The sequence below is a fragment of the Zonotrichia leucophrys genome, chromosome 24, assembly GCF_028769735.1.
Source record: "Zonotrichia leucophrys gambelii isolate GWCS_2022_RI chromosome 24, RI_Zleu_2.0, whole genome shotgun sequence".
NCBI lineage: Eukaryota > Metazoa > Chordata > Aves > Passeriformes > Passerellidae > Zonotrichia > Zonotrichia leucophrys.
In genome coordinates this window covers 316,075-331,381 of record NC_088193.1, presented here as the reverse complement: position 1 = coordinate 331,381, position 15,307 = coordinate 316,075, and the positions used below count along the sequence as shown (strand labels likewise).

Here is a 15,307-nt window from a genome sequence, read left to right as displayed (position 1 = left end):
AATCTGAGTCCTGGCGCGCATTCCTGCAGCCGGGAATCTCCCTGCCTCCCAAACCACGGCTGCCCTTGCCACTTTGACAGCAAATGGCAGCAAGAGTTCCCTGTGCTCCTGGGTGCACACATGGGGAAATGTGATGAGGCCAGGCATCGTGCAAGCTGGTGGATTCACCAAAAGCAGCGAGGAGGTGGGAGCGTGGCGGAGCCGTGCAGCCACGATGGCATCGGGGCCAATGGTCTGCCTTTAATTTTCCTGTGCAAATACTATTTAAAGCACGATGAGAAAAGCCCTCTCACTAAGCTACGGAGAAATCTTTCTTGTCCTTTAATTCTAGATGAAGGGGATTAGTGTGAACATATTTAACCTCTGACCCATGGACAAAAGCATTATCAAATTTAGTTGCCAAGTGGCTCCCCATTTAACCAAACCAGTGCAGTATCACTGCAAGATTTTTCCCTCCCTCCCTTGAAAGCTTTAACATCTATTGTTGCCCTGGAGCACCGGAGGGCCTTGGCTTGGCTGCCTTCCTTTGCTGGCATTCAGGGTGCTGGTCAGAGCCCCATAGGGGAACACAGCATGACATGGTACTCACTGCTAGAACCCACGAAGGCTTCACAAAGCCAGCCTCCCAAAAAGAAAAGCCTTCTGTAAATGGGGCTGGTTTCTCCCTGGTTTCTGCATGCCCAACTCAGTGCTGGCCGTGTGCTGACCTGTGGTGGCACAGAGGATGCTTGGCCATCTCTCCAGAGCACAGAGAGGGGTCTCTGTCCCCCTTTGCTCTGGAGCACAAGGGATCAGCTATGGCAAGCTTGAGGATGCTCGGCATTTCCATGCTGGGCTTTATAAAAGCGGGATGAAGCACGGTCTGAGAGGCGGCCGGGGTCTCCTGGTCCAGCAGAGGAATGCCGAGAGGGGCCTCCCGTCAGGAGCCGGTGTCCGTTTACAGTGCATCTCTCATAAACCCGGCGGCGGGGGCGAGGGCAGGGGGACCGGCCCTCCTGGTATGTGATTGATTATCTGGTATTTATGCCATTGAGGACTTTTCAGCGGCTCGGGGTCAGGGGGTCATCTCATGTGTCTTGCTGCAAATCCGCTTCCTTTTGTACAGTGCGGGCTGGGTGAGCAGACACACAAAAACAGCTTTTTCTTTTCCTTGGGAAAAAGGGGAGGGGGGCGGGCTGGTGTCAATGAATTTTTTTTTTCAGCCTTTCCTGAATAGTGTCCTTTTTAATTCCAAAGAACTTTTAATTAAAAGTAGCAGGAAAGTTCATCTCGACAAGGTTTAACTTACCTTAGCAGTTACTTTTGTCCCCCAGGATTCGCGTCTCCCCGCTGTACAAAAACCCCCAACAACTGGGGGCCAGGCCGCGCTCGGTGCCGCTCCACATCTCCCCGGCTTTGCCGATGGGGCCTTTTCATCTTTTCTCTTTTTTTAATGATGGGGGTGCAGGAATAATAAGCAGATGCTGCGAGTCCCGGCTTTGTGCCTCACGGCAGCCGGTCGCTCCAGTGGCCAGGCTCTGCCAGGCAGCCGCCTCAGCACCAAAAAGGTCATTTTGTTGTTGGGGTGTGACGCAGGGCTTCGTGACAGCTCCGTGGGACTGGAGGGTGCCAGAATGGTGCCACCTTGAGCAGGAGAGATGCGCGAGTGGAATGGACTGGCAGTGGGCAGGTGGTGCCCTCTGCCAGGTGGGATGATGGCAGTGGTGATGGTGATAGTGGTCTCCATGGAAAGACCCCTTGGTCTCCTCACCAAAACTCTTTTTTTGGGAGATGGAGCAGTTTCAGTTAAACAATAGTTCAGAAGTAGTGGGGGAGAGCTCAGGGTTTTCAGCAGAAAGTCAGATTGTTTTGTCAGCTGATTTCAGTCCAATTTCCAACTGGGAAGAGGAAATCTGTGAAGCTGGTGCAGTGATGACAAGAATGTGTGACAGCTTCCATCTGACGCAGTGGCCAGAAATGCCACCGTGATTTGCCCCAGAGAAACTGGTTCTCAGGAAGGGCAGAGGTGTCCCAGTGCACAGCTTCCTTGGGAATAGCAAGGTTGAATCTGGCATTCTCCAGAATGGTGTGAGCTTAGGGGAAAGCAGCACAAAAGGGAGGTGTTGCACATAGATGTTCAGATACCAGGTTACTGCATTTGGCCAGGTGATGTGTTTTGCCAGGAAAGGGGGCATTTTTCTATCGGTACCTTTAGGGCTGGAACAACTGAGTGATGGTTTTTGCCAAGGATGATCATGAGTCTACTTGAACGAATGGGTTTAATATGTGTTGATATATTTTGATAGATATTCAGTACAATAAAAAGGCTTTGGGGTTACTACTTTGCTGGGAGTATGTGCCTCCAGCTTTGGCCAGAAGGCTTTAGGGACTGCAAATGGCTTCAAACAACTGTTTTGGCCTGAAAAAATGGAAATTGGGCTGGAGAGCACAGCACACCATAGGTGTGAAGTGTCCACAGTGCAATCCCAGGCTAGAAGCATTAAAAGCTCAGGAGCTTCCCACCTCCCCCAGCCAGGAGGTGGAAATGCAATAAAAAGGATTGGCCCTTAAAAGCTCCCTCTGCCAGGCTTGCATAGCACTCAGTTTCTTCGGGAAGAAGAGGAAACACTGCTAAGGCTCTGTCAGTGTGGGCTGGGGTGATGCTGAACACATCCCTTCCTCCCAAGCCTGGGGACCCCATTCAGAGAGTAGCCCAGGGAGCAGAGGCAGCACTTTCCAGTGCTGGAAGAAGGGGTTAGGCATGCAGCGCTCCCGGGTGGCTTGTTCTGGGGACAGGGGTGTGTCTGGACCAGTGCTGTCCCCCAAGAGCATCCCGCACAGGCCTGGGGCTGCCCGTATCCCTTGGGTTGCACCTCCATGGTGCGCTCAGCACCCTGCCCTGGAGATGGGGACGCGCTGCTGTCCCCCAGGGCAGCTGATCCCACACCCTCCCAGAAGCGCTTTCCCGCTGCAGGCCCCGTTTGGGCCCACAGGCAGCGCGGAGCTTCGCCCGCGCGGGTCCAGCTGCCGCCGTGATTGACGCAAAGCCAGTCTATAAATAAAGTCTTTCTCTCCTCTCATAAAGACTTTGCGGTTTAGTTTGCTTTCAAGGTCAAGATCAGACCTTTCTAAATAAACACATATCAAAGGATCATTAGCGGAGCAGCACTGTTAAATTGAGATATTAACTTCTGTCAGCCGCGCGTTTCCTTTTTGTTCTGTAACTCGCGACTGCAGCGGGTTTTTATTATTTTGGCCCTAGGCAGTAGCATCTGGCTTCTGTAGAGACTGTAAAAATTAAAAAGCAACACAAATCATTGCGAGAGAAAAGCAGTAAATTCAATGATAAGAATTTAAAATTAAGATGTTTCGGCGCTTTTATATTCTGCAAAACATGAAACGAATGAGTTGTGTGCCTGTTGCCATAAAGCCACCGCCACTAATCGTCGCCGGGCTCCTTCCCTCCCCGCACGTGCCCCTGTAATGACTGTGCCTGAGCAATGGCAGCAAACGCGGTGAGGGAAGGTGGTGATGATGGCAATGGGGACAGTGATGGAGATGGAGGGTGGTGGGGAGGGCACAACTGGGCATGGGGGAGCAACGGGCCACCAAAAGGGAGGCGAGAGGGGGATGCTCTTGTCCCACCCTGCTCAAAGGAAGAGAGAGGTCAAGCTACGAGGGTGTGACTAATGAGCCAGTTCACAAGGATACGGGACCACATTGTCCCCCAGGTCCAGATGGCCCCTGGAATAAATCACCCCCAGCAGGCATGAGCTGCCCGTGCCAGAGCTGCAGCTCAGGGCCTGGCACGCCTTGCCCAGGCTGCTGCGGGCACCAGCACCCCGTACGTCCTCCATGTGCATCCTGCCTGGGCTGTGGAGAGAACAGGAGTGTGGCTGGGTGGGAAGCAGCCCTGTGCATCACTGCAGGAGCAAAAACTGAGGCATTTCTTTTGGGGGGTTTGTTAATCCCCTGTGCTTGCAAGGTCAATGTTGTATGACTGCTCTGAAACGCCAGTTTTCCTCAGTGTTTGTGAAAGGGTGAGCTGGCATGGAGGCAGCAGGCAGTGCCAGAAGCTTGGCCTGGCCTCCTGTTGCAGTGGAGTGTCCACATCCAGCCCAGGAGGAAAACCAGCAGGGGCAGGAGAGCAGGCAGCGTCAACTGCTTTTTAAGAATTAATTTTCCGTAGTCGGTTAAAGTTGGGAAGAAAGCTGTGCTATCTCTAAGTAAATAATAATAATCAAACAAATGCCCCCTTGGGAGAGGTTGCCTTCCATAAAGATGTTAATTAGCACAGAAGCTGAGCTGGCTGAGCTGTGGAGTCCAGAGGCAGGCTTTGAAACTGGGATGATTTGGTGACTCTGGTACAAAATGCACACATTTCCTGTGATTATCTTATGGGGGTTTTCCCCCCTTTCTCCAGTGACCCATGAAGGTTGTAGGGGCTGTTTGACTCAGCACAGTAATGAATGCCATCACCTCTCAAATAGCACTGGAGTGGGTGGCACCACACAACACGGCTCTGCACAACACCCCTACATCCAGGCTGGCATCTGCAGGTGTTGTGTCCCAACAGCAGCATTCAGGGAGGGCTCCTTTGCACCTGCCTGTGGGTGCACTTCGGTACTGCCACCAAAAACACCACTTTGGGTTTCATAATCATCCTGAAAACAGAATCCAAAACTGGGCTGATTTTCTTACCCTGCACATGCATCCACCATCATCCTGGGGCAACATCCCGTGAGTCCTGCAGCCTCAGTGCTGGTGCTACCCTGGCCTGTGCTGGTGCCTGCTTTTCAACTCAGTGACAGCAGGATGTGCACCGTGTTCCCAGGGTCCCTTGTGGAAAGCTGAGCTGGGCACCTTCAGGCTGTCCTTCAGGCCAGCTCTGCCTGAGCTTGGGTGCTGGAGCTGTGAGAGGATGCTCCAGGCAATGGGCCCCTTGCAGCCCTGTTGCCTCTGCCAGCCTTCCTGTGGGCAGGGCTGGGGGGAGGGTTCTGTGCCACTCTCTGGCCCCCTCAAGGGAGGGTTCTGTGCCCCTCTGTGGCCCCCACTGCCAGTGGCACCCTCGTCCCCAGTGCTGCTGTTCCTGCAGCTCCCCTGCAGCAGCAGCCAGCAGCGTTGGCTGGGAGGTAGGGGCTGGTAGAGAGCCTTTGACATGCTGACAAAAACCATCAGATGTCCCTGAAATCTCATCTCACGAGTGCCAACAGCCTTTGGGCACCTGCTTTGCATGGCCAGGATGTTTCGGAGCCGCTCGCCTTTGTTGTAAGGACAGCAGCAGTGTCAGGTCACCTCTGGCACATGAACCATGTGAGGTACACAGTGACGGAGGCAGCCTTGTGAAAGATCCTGAATTATAGGACCTGAGGTGAGGGTTTGGAGGTTTCAGGGTGCATGAGGCAGCAACAGGCTCTGTCAGCATCCTTAGACATGAGCATGCTCATGCCCGTGATAATGCTAGAGCCTTCCCAGTGTGCCCCTCCACAGCCTTTCATTCCGTGCTCCTGATTATTTCAGCAGTGGATGGATCTGCTCATTTTTCAAGTCTGATAACATGGGTCTGAGGGCAGGCAGGGAAAGATGGCAGCGTTATGAAGAGGACTCAGGGAGGGGCAGTTTGGTTTGCAATCTCGATGGTGCCACGAGCCTGGGGACTGCCAGCCCCGTGCTGCCACCCTGCTGGGGCTCAGTGGGGATGATGGCTTCACCAGCATGGTGGCATCACTCCCTTTGTCCCCCCTGCGCTGCTGCCACAGCATCCCCGAGTCACCCCATTCCCAGGCACACAGCAGGTCTGGGCTTGGCACTGCTGCCAGGGGCTCTGGGGGGCCAGCACACGCACGCGTGCTCCAGCACGGGGGAAAAACTTGAAGTCAAATGTCTGAAAGTCAGATCCCTTTTTAGTATGAATTTGCTGTATCTCATTCTAAGCACTAATTCCAATTTAATTGCAAGTGGCCTGAAGCCTCTTCAATAGGAGTAACAAATGGTTTGATTTTGTAAACTTCATCAGACTGCATTTTAAATGCGACACACTAGCCCGGCTCGAATGCCAATGAAGCACTGAAGTAGCTCTCTGTTTACTAATTATCCGTTTTTACTTCAAGCCACGCTGGCTGGCTTGTCTGATTAAATCGGATTTGTGGGATAGAGAACAGCTAGCAGAGTTTTCTCTATAGTAAACGAGATTGAAACTATGGCCCGCCTGGCTGCACACTGTAAATTATATTTCCTTTTAAAGGGGACGTGTCGCCTTTCTCCTGCAGTGCACCTCCCGCATCCATAAACTCCACCAGGGCCCGGTGCGAGGCAGACCCACCCCGCCGTGTCTCCCTGAGCCGAGCCACGCCGGTTTTTAGGCGGATTCCTGCTCCGCAGAGGCGGCGGTGGGGGCGGCGCTGCAGCATCCCTCGCTGTGGCTCGGTCGGACGGGGCGCGCTGTCACACGGTATGTGTGTGACACGTCCTGCTCGTCATCACGTCCCTGCCGGCTGCGCTGCTTTGGGACCGAGCTGCTGGAGAGCAGGGATGTGCATCTCCGGCCTTGCAGCCATAGGGTTTTCCCTCCCTCCATCAAGCATCCCCCACTAAAAATCAGTTTTGGGACCACTTTGACCCAAAGACCCTGCGAGATGTGGCCAGCACGCTTACCAAGAGAGCGTCTAATGCCCAAATCACTCCAGCTTCCACCTTGGAACCCTGTGGCAGTGCTAACAGCTGCCCCACTGGTGGCTTTCAGCTGCTGGCACAGCACTGGCTCTGGCAGGGACACAGAAACTGGGGATGGTGGGCAGAGGTGGCAGCTGAACGCAGCGTGCGGGGCTGTGCCTAAACCTTCCCAGTTGCTAAGACTTCAATTCTGCGAGCTTGACCTACGCCGCCCCCTCCCTCGGTATCTATCTTTGTGCCCAGGGGCTTTTTATATTTTAATTTGCTTTTGAACGTCCTGCAAAATTAATGGCGTGCTCGGGGCCATTGTGCTGTGTACAGTAGAGGGACGGGCCCTCGGCGCCCGCCGAGAGCCAGCGCGTTTCCCGGGGAATGAATTGCTCGCCCGCCTTCACCCCTTTTAATTGTTGACAGTAAAAAGCGTTTAAATGCTGCTTAATTTGTAATCATCTTCCTGCAAAAAGGGGAGAAACCATTAAAATGTCAGGGAAATGAATAAATCCGTCTCTCACTGATTTGGGGCGGCAGCATTTCTTTATCAGGGGTGATTTTTCTTCCAATGGCTGAGGGCTGGCTCGGGGCTTCTGTGGCTGGAGCCCAGGCATGCACTCACGACAGGACGCAGGGCTGAGTCCTGTGGCACGCAGTGTGGCACCCTCTCAAGAGTTTTGCCGTTTTTCCCCACTCCCCATCCTTCCTCCAGAGGTGTGACACAGTTGGCATGTAGCCTAAAGAAAGCCAAGCACCTTGGAGGCCGGCAGGGGGACGGTACCCAGCAGTGGTGCCTGCCGCGCCCCTCGGCTGCTGGAGAAAGTCACCTGCGGAGCCTCAGGGCAGGGAACAAGCGCTGCCTGAGCCCCGTGTGCCACCGCGGGGCTCGGTGCTGGGATGCGGGGCCACCTCCCAGTGCTCCACCTCTGCGCCCGGCCGGTGTCAGCCTTTGTGTCTCGCAGATGCTCTGCTCTCAGAGCTCAACTGGAAACGTGCGTCTTCGCAGGCCCTGCCAGTACACGCTGACCTCCCAGGCCGGGGTGTTTATTTACTGATACATTACTTGAGGAAGAAAAAGAAGAGGAGAAATCAACCTGGCCTTTTGCAGGTCTCAGGAAGCAGCACCTGGGGGATGCCCGGCTCCAGCGAGCAGCCCTGTCCCCCATGCGTGCACGACGCAGCTCGTCCCCATCGCTGTGGCTGCTGGAGTCAGCCCATTTTTATTTTTTTTCAAGCGGGGGCCAATTAGTTTCACAAATGAGGGCCCTGCGGTGCCAGGGAGGATTTGTTACGGCCCCGCGCGCCGGCCCGGCGGCATTGTCCTGCCCTCCGCCCCCACGGGAGCCCATTGTCCCCGGCCCCAGCGGGGGCTGCTGGCGGCAGATTTATCGGGGCCGGCGTCCCGCCGGCCGGGGCCTCCGCTCCGCAGCTGGCCGCGGCGCTGGGGGCTCAGCCCCGGGGACCTTTGACCCGTCCTGCTGTCACCGCCGGGGCCGCCGAGGGCCGCGGGGCCACATACCTCTTGGGATTTGCTGCGCGCTGCCCGTTCGGGGCTGCCTGCTTTTTTTTTTTTTTTTGCTTTTTTTTTTCTTTTTTCTTTTTTTAATTTTTTTTTTTTTTTTTTTTTTTTTTGTCTCGGGAGCGTTTTGTCCGCAGCTGCGTGGGGGGCACATGAGCCCACAACCCCCCGGGATAAATCCCTGCTGAGGGAGAAAGGCAGCTCCCATGCGGGGCCACCTCTCTGGCTGCTTTTATTCCCATTTCACTGGGGATTTTTTCAGATTTCAGAGCATTTTAGGGTAGCCCAGTGCAAGGCTGAGATTGAGCATCTCCCCAGGCAGCCTCTGCGTCCCCAGCAGGACAGAGCTGACCACGAGGTGCCACCACACCTGGGTGGGTGATGGCACGATGCCAGAGCAGGTGATGTGTGAACCAGGATGCCCTCCGGGATGCCCGTTGCCCGTGGCTCCCAAGCTGGAGGTGTGGGTCTGCCCAGGAGCGTCCTTCCCTGTCCCCTGCCTGCGTGCCGCTGACAGTGCTGCTGCCCATCGTGTCCCTGCCCCGTGGTGCTGCGGTCCTGGTGGTGTCCCTGGGGTTGGTTTTGGTAGTGTGGCAAGCAGCCCTCTGCCCCTGCTGTTCCTGAAGGCTGCACAGATTTGTTGGTTACCTTGAACATCTTGTGCTGCTAATGAATTGCTAATACAATTTTCTAGCTAATTTTATTTCCATAGTCCTCACATTTTAATGTCTCCAAAAAGCGAGCATTTATTTGCTTAATCTCCCTGTGTAATACAATTTGCAGTGACTCACAGTTCTGAACAATCAGCTATGCATAAGCGAAAACAAACTGTTTAGGGCTAGAGGTCTGAGGTGTTTATGGACGGGGTACAAGCACCTGGCTTGGGGTTTTGTCCCTATTGCATTGCTGCAGCCAGGTTTGTACCCAAGAGTGATGGTATGGAGCTTGGATCTGCCTTGGGGCTCAGGGCCACGTGCAGCACAAGGGGTGGGCACGTCCCCCTCTCACATCCTGCCTGCTCCCCAGGGCAGCGTCATGGGGTGCTTTTTGGGGTTCCCTTTCCCTTGGGCATCACAAGGTCTGAGCTCAGCAGCTCTCAGAGGTGTGTGGGGATGCTGCGGTCACCCAACAGCTGCCTTGTGTTTGGGCGTCCCTCAGCATCGCCAGGGCTCCCAGCTGCCTCCAGTGCAACGCGAGCAACTTCTCCTCTTCGGCTCTTTCCCTCATTGGGCCAGTGTCAGCAGGCTCGCGGTGGCCAGGGACTCCCAATGGCAGCCAAAGCCCTGCAGCTCTTGGGGTCCCTTCTGCTGCCCGAGCATCCCTGCTGCCACGGGGGAGTGGGACCCCCCCACAGTGGGGTGGTGGGCCAGGGGTGCCAGGCAGTGCCTAAGCAGGGTCTCTCCTCTCGCACAGGTACCGACATGGCTGTTTTCTGCCTGCTGTGCGGCAAGCGGTTCCAGACGCAGAGCGCCCTGCAGCAGCACATGGAGGTGCACGCCGGGGTGCGCAGCTACATCTGCAGCGAGTGCAACCGCACCTTCCCCAGCCACACCGCGCTCAAGAGGCACCTGCGCTCCCACACAGGTACGGCAGGGGACTCGGGCTGGGGCAGCCGGGACGCGCTCCTTCCCCACGCCTGGAAAGGAAATAGGGGGAAGAGAGGTGGTTTGTGTTTAAAAAGCATGGAGGTGCCTGAAGTGGCTTGGATTTGAAAAACAAAACAGAAAAAAAAAAAAGCTGTGTGTAATAAGTTGATCTGGTCTGAGGTGGCACGTGACCTTCTTAGGGGGTGTGCGATCATATCCGCCTCATCAGCTTACGGCGGTAGATGCACATAATCAGCTGGTGCTCAGCCCTAATGGGATTAGGGCGACCTGCGCTACGTGTAGCTGGTGCTGCCGTGGCCCCACTGGGGCAGGGCTGGGCTGCAGGATTGCCGAGCGGGAGAGCCCGGCTTGGCCGCCTTACGCCGTGTCCTCAAAGCGCCCGCGCCGTGTCCTCAGCTCCTCCGACAGCATCCCTGGGCAGCTCCGTGGTCCTGGCCACATCGCCAGCACCGTCACTCGGGGCCAGTCACAAAACAGCCCTGAAAGAGCTGGCTCCTGGGGGATGAGCAGGACCGTGCAGGATCACAGCCAGTGCCACGGATCTTCACAGCGGCCTGCGTGAAGCACTACTCACCCATCCTTTGCCCGCACAAGTGCAAGGCTCATGTGCCCTCCTTGACACCACTGTTGTTGCTGACAGGGAACAAAATGTATCCTGAGGAGGGATGCTCCTTTTCTTTCTCTTGTCAGGCAGGGGCCATGCACACAATCTCCAAAAGGGATGTAAAGGTGGCTGCTGGGGGTTGTGCAGGTGGTGTCACAGAGGGTCGCTGTGCGCAGCCTGTGGCTGGCAGCTGCCAGACCCACACGTGGGCTAGGGGTCCCAATGTGGAAATGGGAATCCTGTGTCGATGATAAGCATGTTAATGCTGAGTGCTGGAGCTATTTATAGCCAGTAATCCGGTGACCTGGGCTGCGGGTCGGGCTGCGCGTGTCCCACCCCAACCTCTGCTGCTTTAGTAGCTCCCGGCTGTGAAAAAACACTGGGATCATCGGCGCTTTAGGAGCGTTTAATCGTGCCGTGTGGTGCCGTCCTGCACAGCTGCACGATGCTCCCTCTTGTCCCATGGCCAGGGTGCTCCAGGGGCTCAGGCTCCCCTGAAAAGTGGGCGGATAGAAATGCGGTCTGCCTCTGACTGAAAAATCTGTCTTTGACTGTAGGATCAAAAGCCAAAGTGGCAGTTTGGAGCTGGGCACAGGAGGGGAAAGTCAACAACGGCCACAGGCACCGCCTGCCTTGCCTTTGGAGGGGGGCTCTGAGCTGCATCCGAGCATCCTCCTCCCCCCAGGTGCCCAGGCAGCAGCTGCGGGAGGGGCGAGGGGCCGCAGAGCTGGGCTGCGGCAAATGGGGAGAGAGTAAAATATCATTTTAAAGAGGAAGCGAAAGCACAGGCATGTGAGTATATAACGAGAAGGACAATTTATGCCCAGGCACGAGTGCAGTTTGACACGGGGATAATGAAAAAACGTAGGTCATTGTGGATGACTTAAGCCTTCACAGCTGAAGAAAATGTATGAAATGCGGGGAACATTACACGCTTGGCAGCTCCGCACATCTGCAGCAGGACAAGTGAAATACAGTTCGCCATTCTTTACCATAAACTGTGCTTGTAGGATATGCGGCACAGAGAAATTGTAATTACAGTGACAAGACAAATCAGTAATATTTAAATATTCATGAACAAAGTCTCGGACGATCAATCTATCTTTATTGTCCTTGCCTTCGCGGCTGTAATAAATAAGTAGCTGGAGCCCTCACCTTTCCTTCAAATCATTCTGCCTTTGGTGCCAAACCAGAGTTCATTTATCAGCCGCCTGGTCTAGAGTGTGGGAGATGCCCAGGGCTGGTGCTGCTGGGTGAAAAACCTGGAAATTGGTGGTGGGAGGGTTGCAGCACGCTCCAGTCTCTACCGTGCCTGAGACCCGAGCATCTCCTCTGTACAGGAGGGTCTGTGCACGGAGGGACCAGCACACTGCACTGGGGAGACTGGGACGCTCTGTCCTCAGGATGGCTGCCCGGAGTAAAAAGGCTTTGGAGCTGGTTTTGGTGTGGCACAGCAGTCACGGCAGCCCTGACCCCGGCATGTGCTTGCAGGTGACCACCCCTACGAGTGCGAGTTCTGCGGCAGCTGCTTCCGGGACGAGAGCACGCTGAAGGGCCACAAGCGCATCCACACCGGGGAGAAGCCCTATGAGTGCAACGGCTGCGGCAAGAAGTTCAGCCTCAAGCACCAGCTGGAGACCCACTACCGAGTCCACACAGGTACATGCTGGGGTGTCTGTGGCGAGGCTGGCAAGGACAGACTGGTGGAAGGGCTGGCATGTGGACCAGGGTGGCAGCCAGGGCTAACAAACCCGCGATGAGCCGGCATGTCACTATTGTAAACAGGGATCAGTAGTCACATGGGTTCTGCTGCTCGTTCCTGGGTTATCAGCTGTGCCCACTGCGGCAGCATTGATGCTGGGCAGTTGGTTAGCACTGACACCCTGTATCCCACAGGTGAGAAGCCCTTCGAGTGCAAGCTGTGCCACCAGCGCTCCCGGGACTACTCGGCCATGATCAAACACCTTCGGACCCACAATGGCGCTTCCCCTTACCAGTGCACCATCTGCCTGGAGTACTGCCCCAGCCTCTCCGCCATGCAGAAGCACATGAAGGGCCACAAACCAGAGGAGATCCCCACTGACTGGCGGATAGAGAAGACCTATCTCTACCTCTGCTACGTCTAAGGGAGGAGGCAGAGGGGCAGCAGGGCCAAGTGGCAGATGACTGGGCAAAAAAAAAATCCCACCAAACCCGCAGCATCCATGGCCTTGTTTGTTTTCAGTTCTCATTCGTTTCTTCTCGCCGGAAGGATCCTGCAGCTCACGCCGGACCGAGCGACACACCGGCCCCTTCTCCCGCCCCGTCCAAACTGCTGTCCCAGCTGCTCATGCGCCTGCTGCCCTTTCACCCTTGCTGCAGGGCAGATTTCACCCTTTGAACCCCCAGCCAGGCCCCCCGTCACCTTTGGCATTGGCCACTGGTGCTGCTGGGAAGACCATGTAGGAAAGAGGCGCTTCCCTGAAAGTGTGTGTACAGCTAGTGCTCTGGGAAGGCTTTCACTCCTGGTGTCCTGTCACTGCATAGACCCTGCCGTGGATGCCCTGCAGAGGCCCTGAGCTCCCATGTGGGCTTGGGCCCCATTCTGGCAGGTTCTCATGCTCCCAGGCTGCAGCATCGCAGGCAGGAGAGCACAGTGCCCTGTGAGCCACAAGTGGTTTGGCAAGAGTGTCCTGGGGGCATCCTGGCCAGAGGAGGGTGTTTGGGACAGGGAGCCAGCTGGGAGCCAGGCTGCATTGAGCTGTTGCCTGGTGTCCAGGTGGGCTCAGGGGCACAGGATGCTGCTGCTCTCCCCATGACCAAAGATGTCTCTATGCATTTCTCCCTCCTTCCCTGCCTTCCCGGGGCAAGGGTGAAGCCCCTCATGGGGAGATGCAGTTGGTTTGGTGATATGCAGTCAGTGCCAGTGTTGGAGCTGTTAGTATGTGGCATCACTCTGAATGCAGGGATCCTCTTTTCTTCTGCTGATTTGGGGCACCTAGAAGGTGCCAAGTGTGGGGTTTTTTGCCCAGCCCTCAGCCACAGGAGCCCACAAGTAAGGGGTGCCCCGTGGCAGGCGGCTTTGCTCGCCGCTTTTTTTGCTTTTTGTTTGGGTTTTTTTGAACTTTCTTTTGGAATATTTCCGCATTTAGCACATTTTACTTGAAATTACCTCATTTTTTTGTGACCTCATGAGCTTTTATTGATTTGGGAGGGACAGGGGTTGGCATGGCTGGGGTGCACCAGCCACGTGCCCAGCATTGGTGGTGGAGAGGTGGTGGGGCACTGGTGTCCCTGCCAGACTCCTGTTGTGCATTATCCTTACCAAAACTGGTATTTTTTGCCTGGCCCCATGGGGCTGGGGGTGTTGGTTCTGAAGCTACCTCTTGTGTTTGTTTTTGTTGTGTTTCTCCTGCGCAGCCGCGGGCTTGGTGGTTCCATCCCACGGTTCTTTTTTTGTCATTTTGCTGCGTTTGGGTGAAAAGGGGGGAAAAGGAGCTGGGGGTGGGGGTGGTGGGACAGTGTCTGGACAGTTTGGAGGGACACTGATGGCCCCTCTGTGTTTGGGGTGCCCTTCCCACCTCTCCTGGTGCCAAGCAGGGATAGGGCTGTGGGAGCAGCGTCCTGCCTGGCGCCCCAGTCCGGCTTTGCACGTGCGTGTGCCCCTGCGCGTGGCACAGCTGCTGCTCTGCGCAGGGAGGGCACCGCTGCTGTACAATCCGGGATGTGACTGTGGAGAACGGCTCGTTTCATTGTTGTGCCTAAGAAAAAAAATGGAAAAATACTTTAAAAAAAAAGAAAACAGTTCTTTCACACAGAAAGTTGCTGCAATTTCTGACGTGTGCATGGCAGGTCCCCGTGGTGTCCTGGCGCTGCCAGACACGGGTGCCATGGTGCCATGGAGCACGTGGCCAAGCTCATGTGGCTTTTTTTTTTGCTTTAACCTCCCCTTCCATCCCACCATCCCTCTCCCTCAGAGACACAGCCCCCACTGCAACAGTGTTGGGGTCAGCATTGGAATGATGCTGCTGTATCCCGGGCGCACGTCCCCGCACCGTTGGCTGTGGCGCAGCCCCTGCCACCCCTCCATATATATATATGTAAGTATATATATGTGTATCATAGCAGTGAGGACCAAGCGCCGCACGGGGCCCCGTGGTCCCGGGCTCCCTCTCCCCTGGCTTGGTGTCAGTGTCGTGAGCGCCCGCCTGCCCGTCCCGTTGCTCTGTGTTTTCGCTCGTGGTTCGGGTCCGTCGCTGTCCTCGTTCCGTCTACCTCAGCACCTCTCTGAGCCCGGGCCCAGAAGGTGCCCAAGTTCCCCTTTGGTTTTCTCAGAGTATCTATCGGCTCCTATTTTTTGTACGACTTTTCCTGTCTCACCGTTTGCTCCCCTGCGGTTCTGCTTGCGAGTCCTCTTTCTGTCCTCTAGCCACAGATGCCGTTAGCTAAAAGTTTCCTGAAAAATAAAGAAAAAGAAAAAAAAAAAAAAACAGTTGTGGTGTCTCCTAGTTGCAGCTCTCCGCATCTGCCTTCGTCCTGTGTAGATTCAGATGCATTTCTTTGTAAGACTTCAGTGTTTCTGACAGAGGAAAAAAAAAGACAAAAAAAAGAAGAATATACTGCTGCAGGTTTTTTTCTCTCCATGTGTCACTAAGTGAAGTTCGTGCCTTCTATAGCAAAGAGAATATTTTTTACATCCTACTAACGGTAGATTTTTTTGTAGTGAACATTTTTTGTATTTTTATTTATAAGTCTCATAAGGAAAATAGCAATGTTCAGTTGTATACCTTGAATCTGCAGTTAGAAAACAAAAGAACAACCAATAAAGTTAATTCCGTTGTCTCAGCCTGCTGTCTCCCATTCCTGTGCCCATCAAGAGGAGGAGGAGGAGGAGGAATAGGAGGAGGTGGAGGAAGGATGCGTCCCACCAGCTTGGGGTGAGCCATGGGGGTGCCC

General features: G+C 55.1%; 1 protein-coding gene across 4 annotated transcripts in view; it reads left to right on the top strand.

Annotated features, from left to right (window-relative positions):
* The window catches only part of ZBTB16 (zinc finger and BTB domain containing 16), a 54,287-nt gene extending 39,251 nt beyond the window's left edge, over window positions 1-15,036 (top strand). For all 4 annotated transcript variants that reach the window (XM_064732098.1, XM_064732099.1, XM_064732096.1 and 1 more), the window contains exons 5-7: window positions 9,575-9,745; window positions 11,864-12,031; window positions 12,269-15,036. In XM_064732098.1, the coding sequence (XP_064588168.1) occupies window positions 9,575-9,745; window positions 11,864-12,031; window positions 12,269-12,498 (569 nt within the window). In that variant the 3' untranslated portion in view covers window positions 12,499-15,036. The remainder of the gene's footprint in view (window positions 1-9,574; window positions 9,746-11,863; window positions 12,032-12,268) is intronic.
* The last annotated feature ends 271 nt before the right edge of the window (window positions 15,037-15,307 follow it).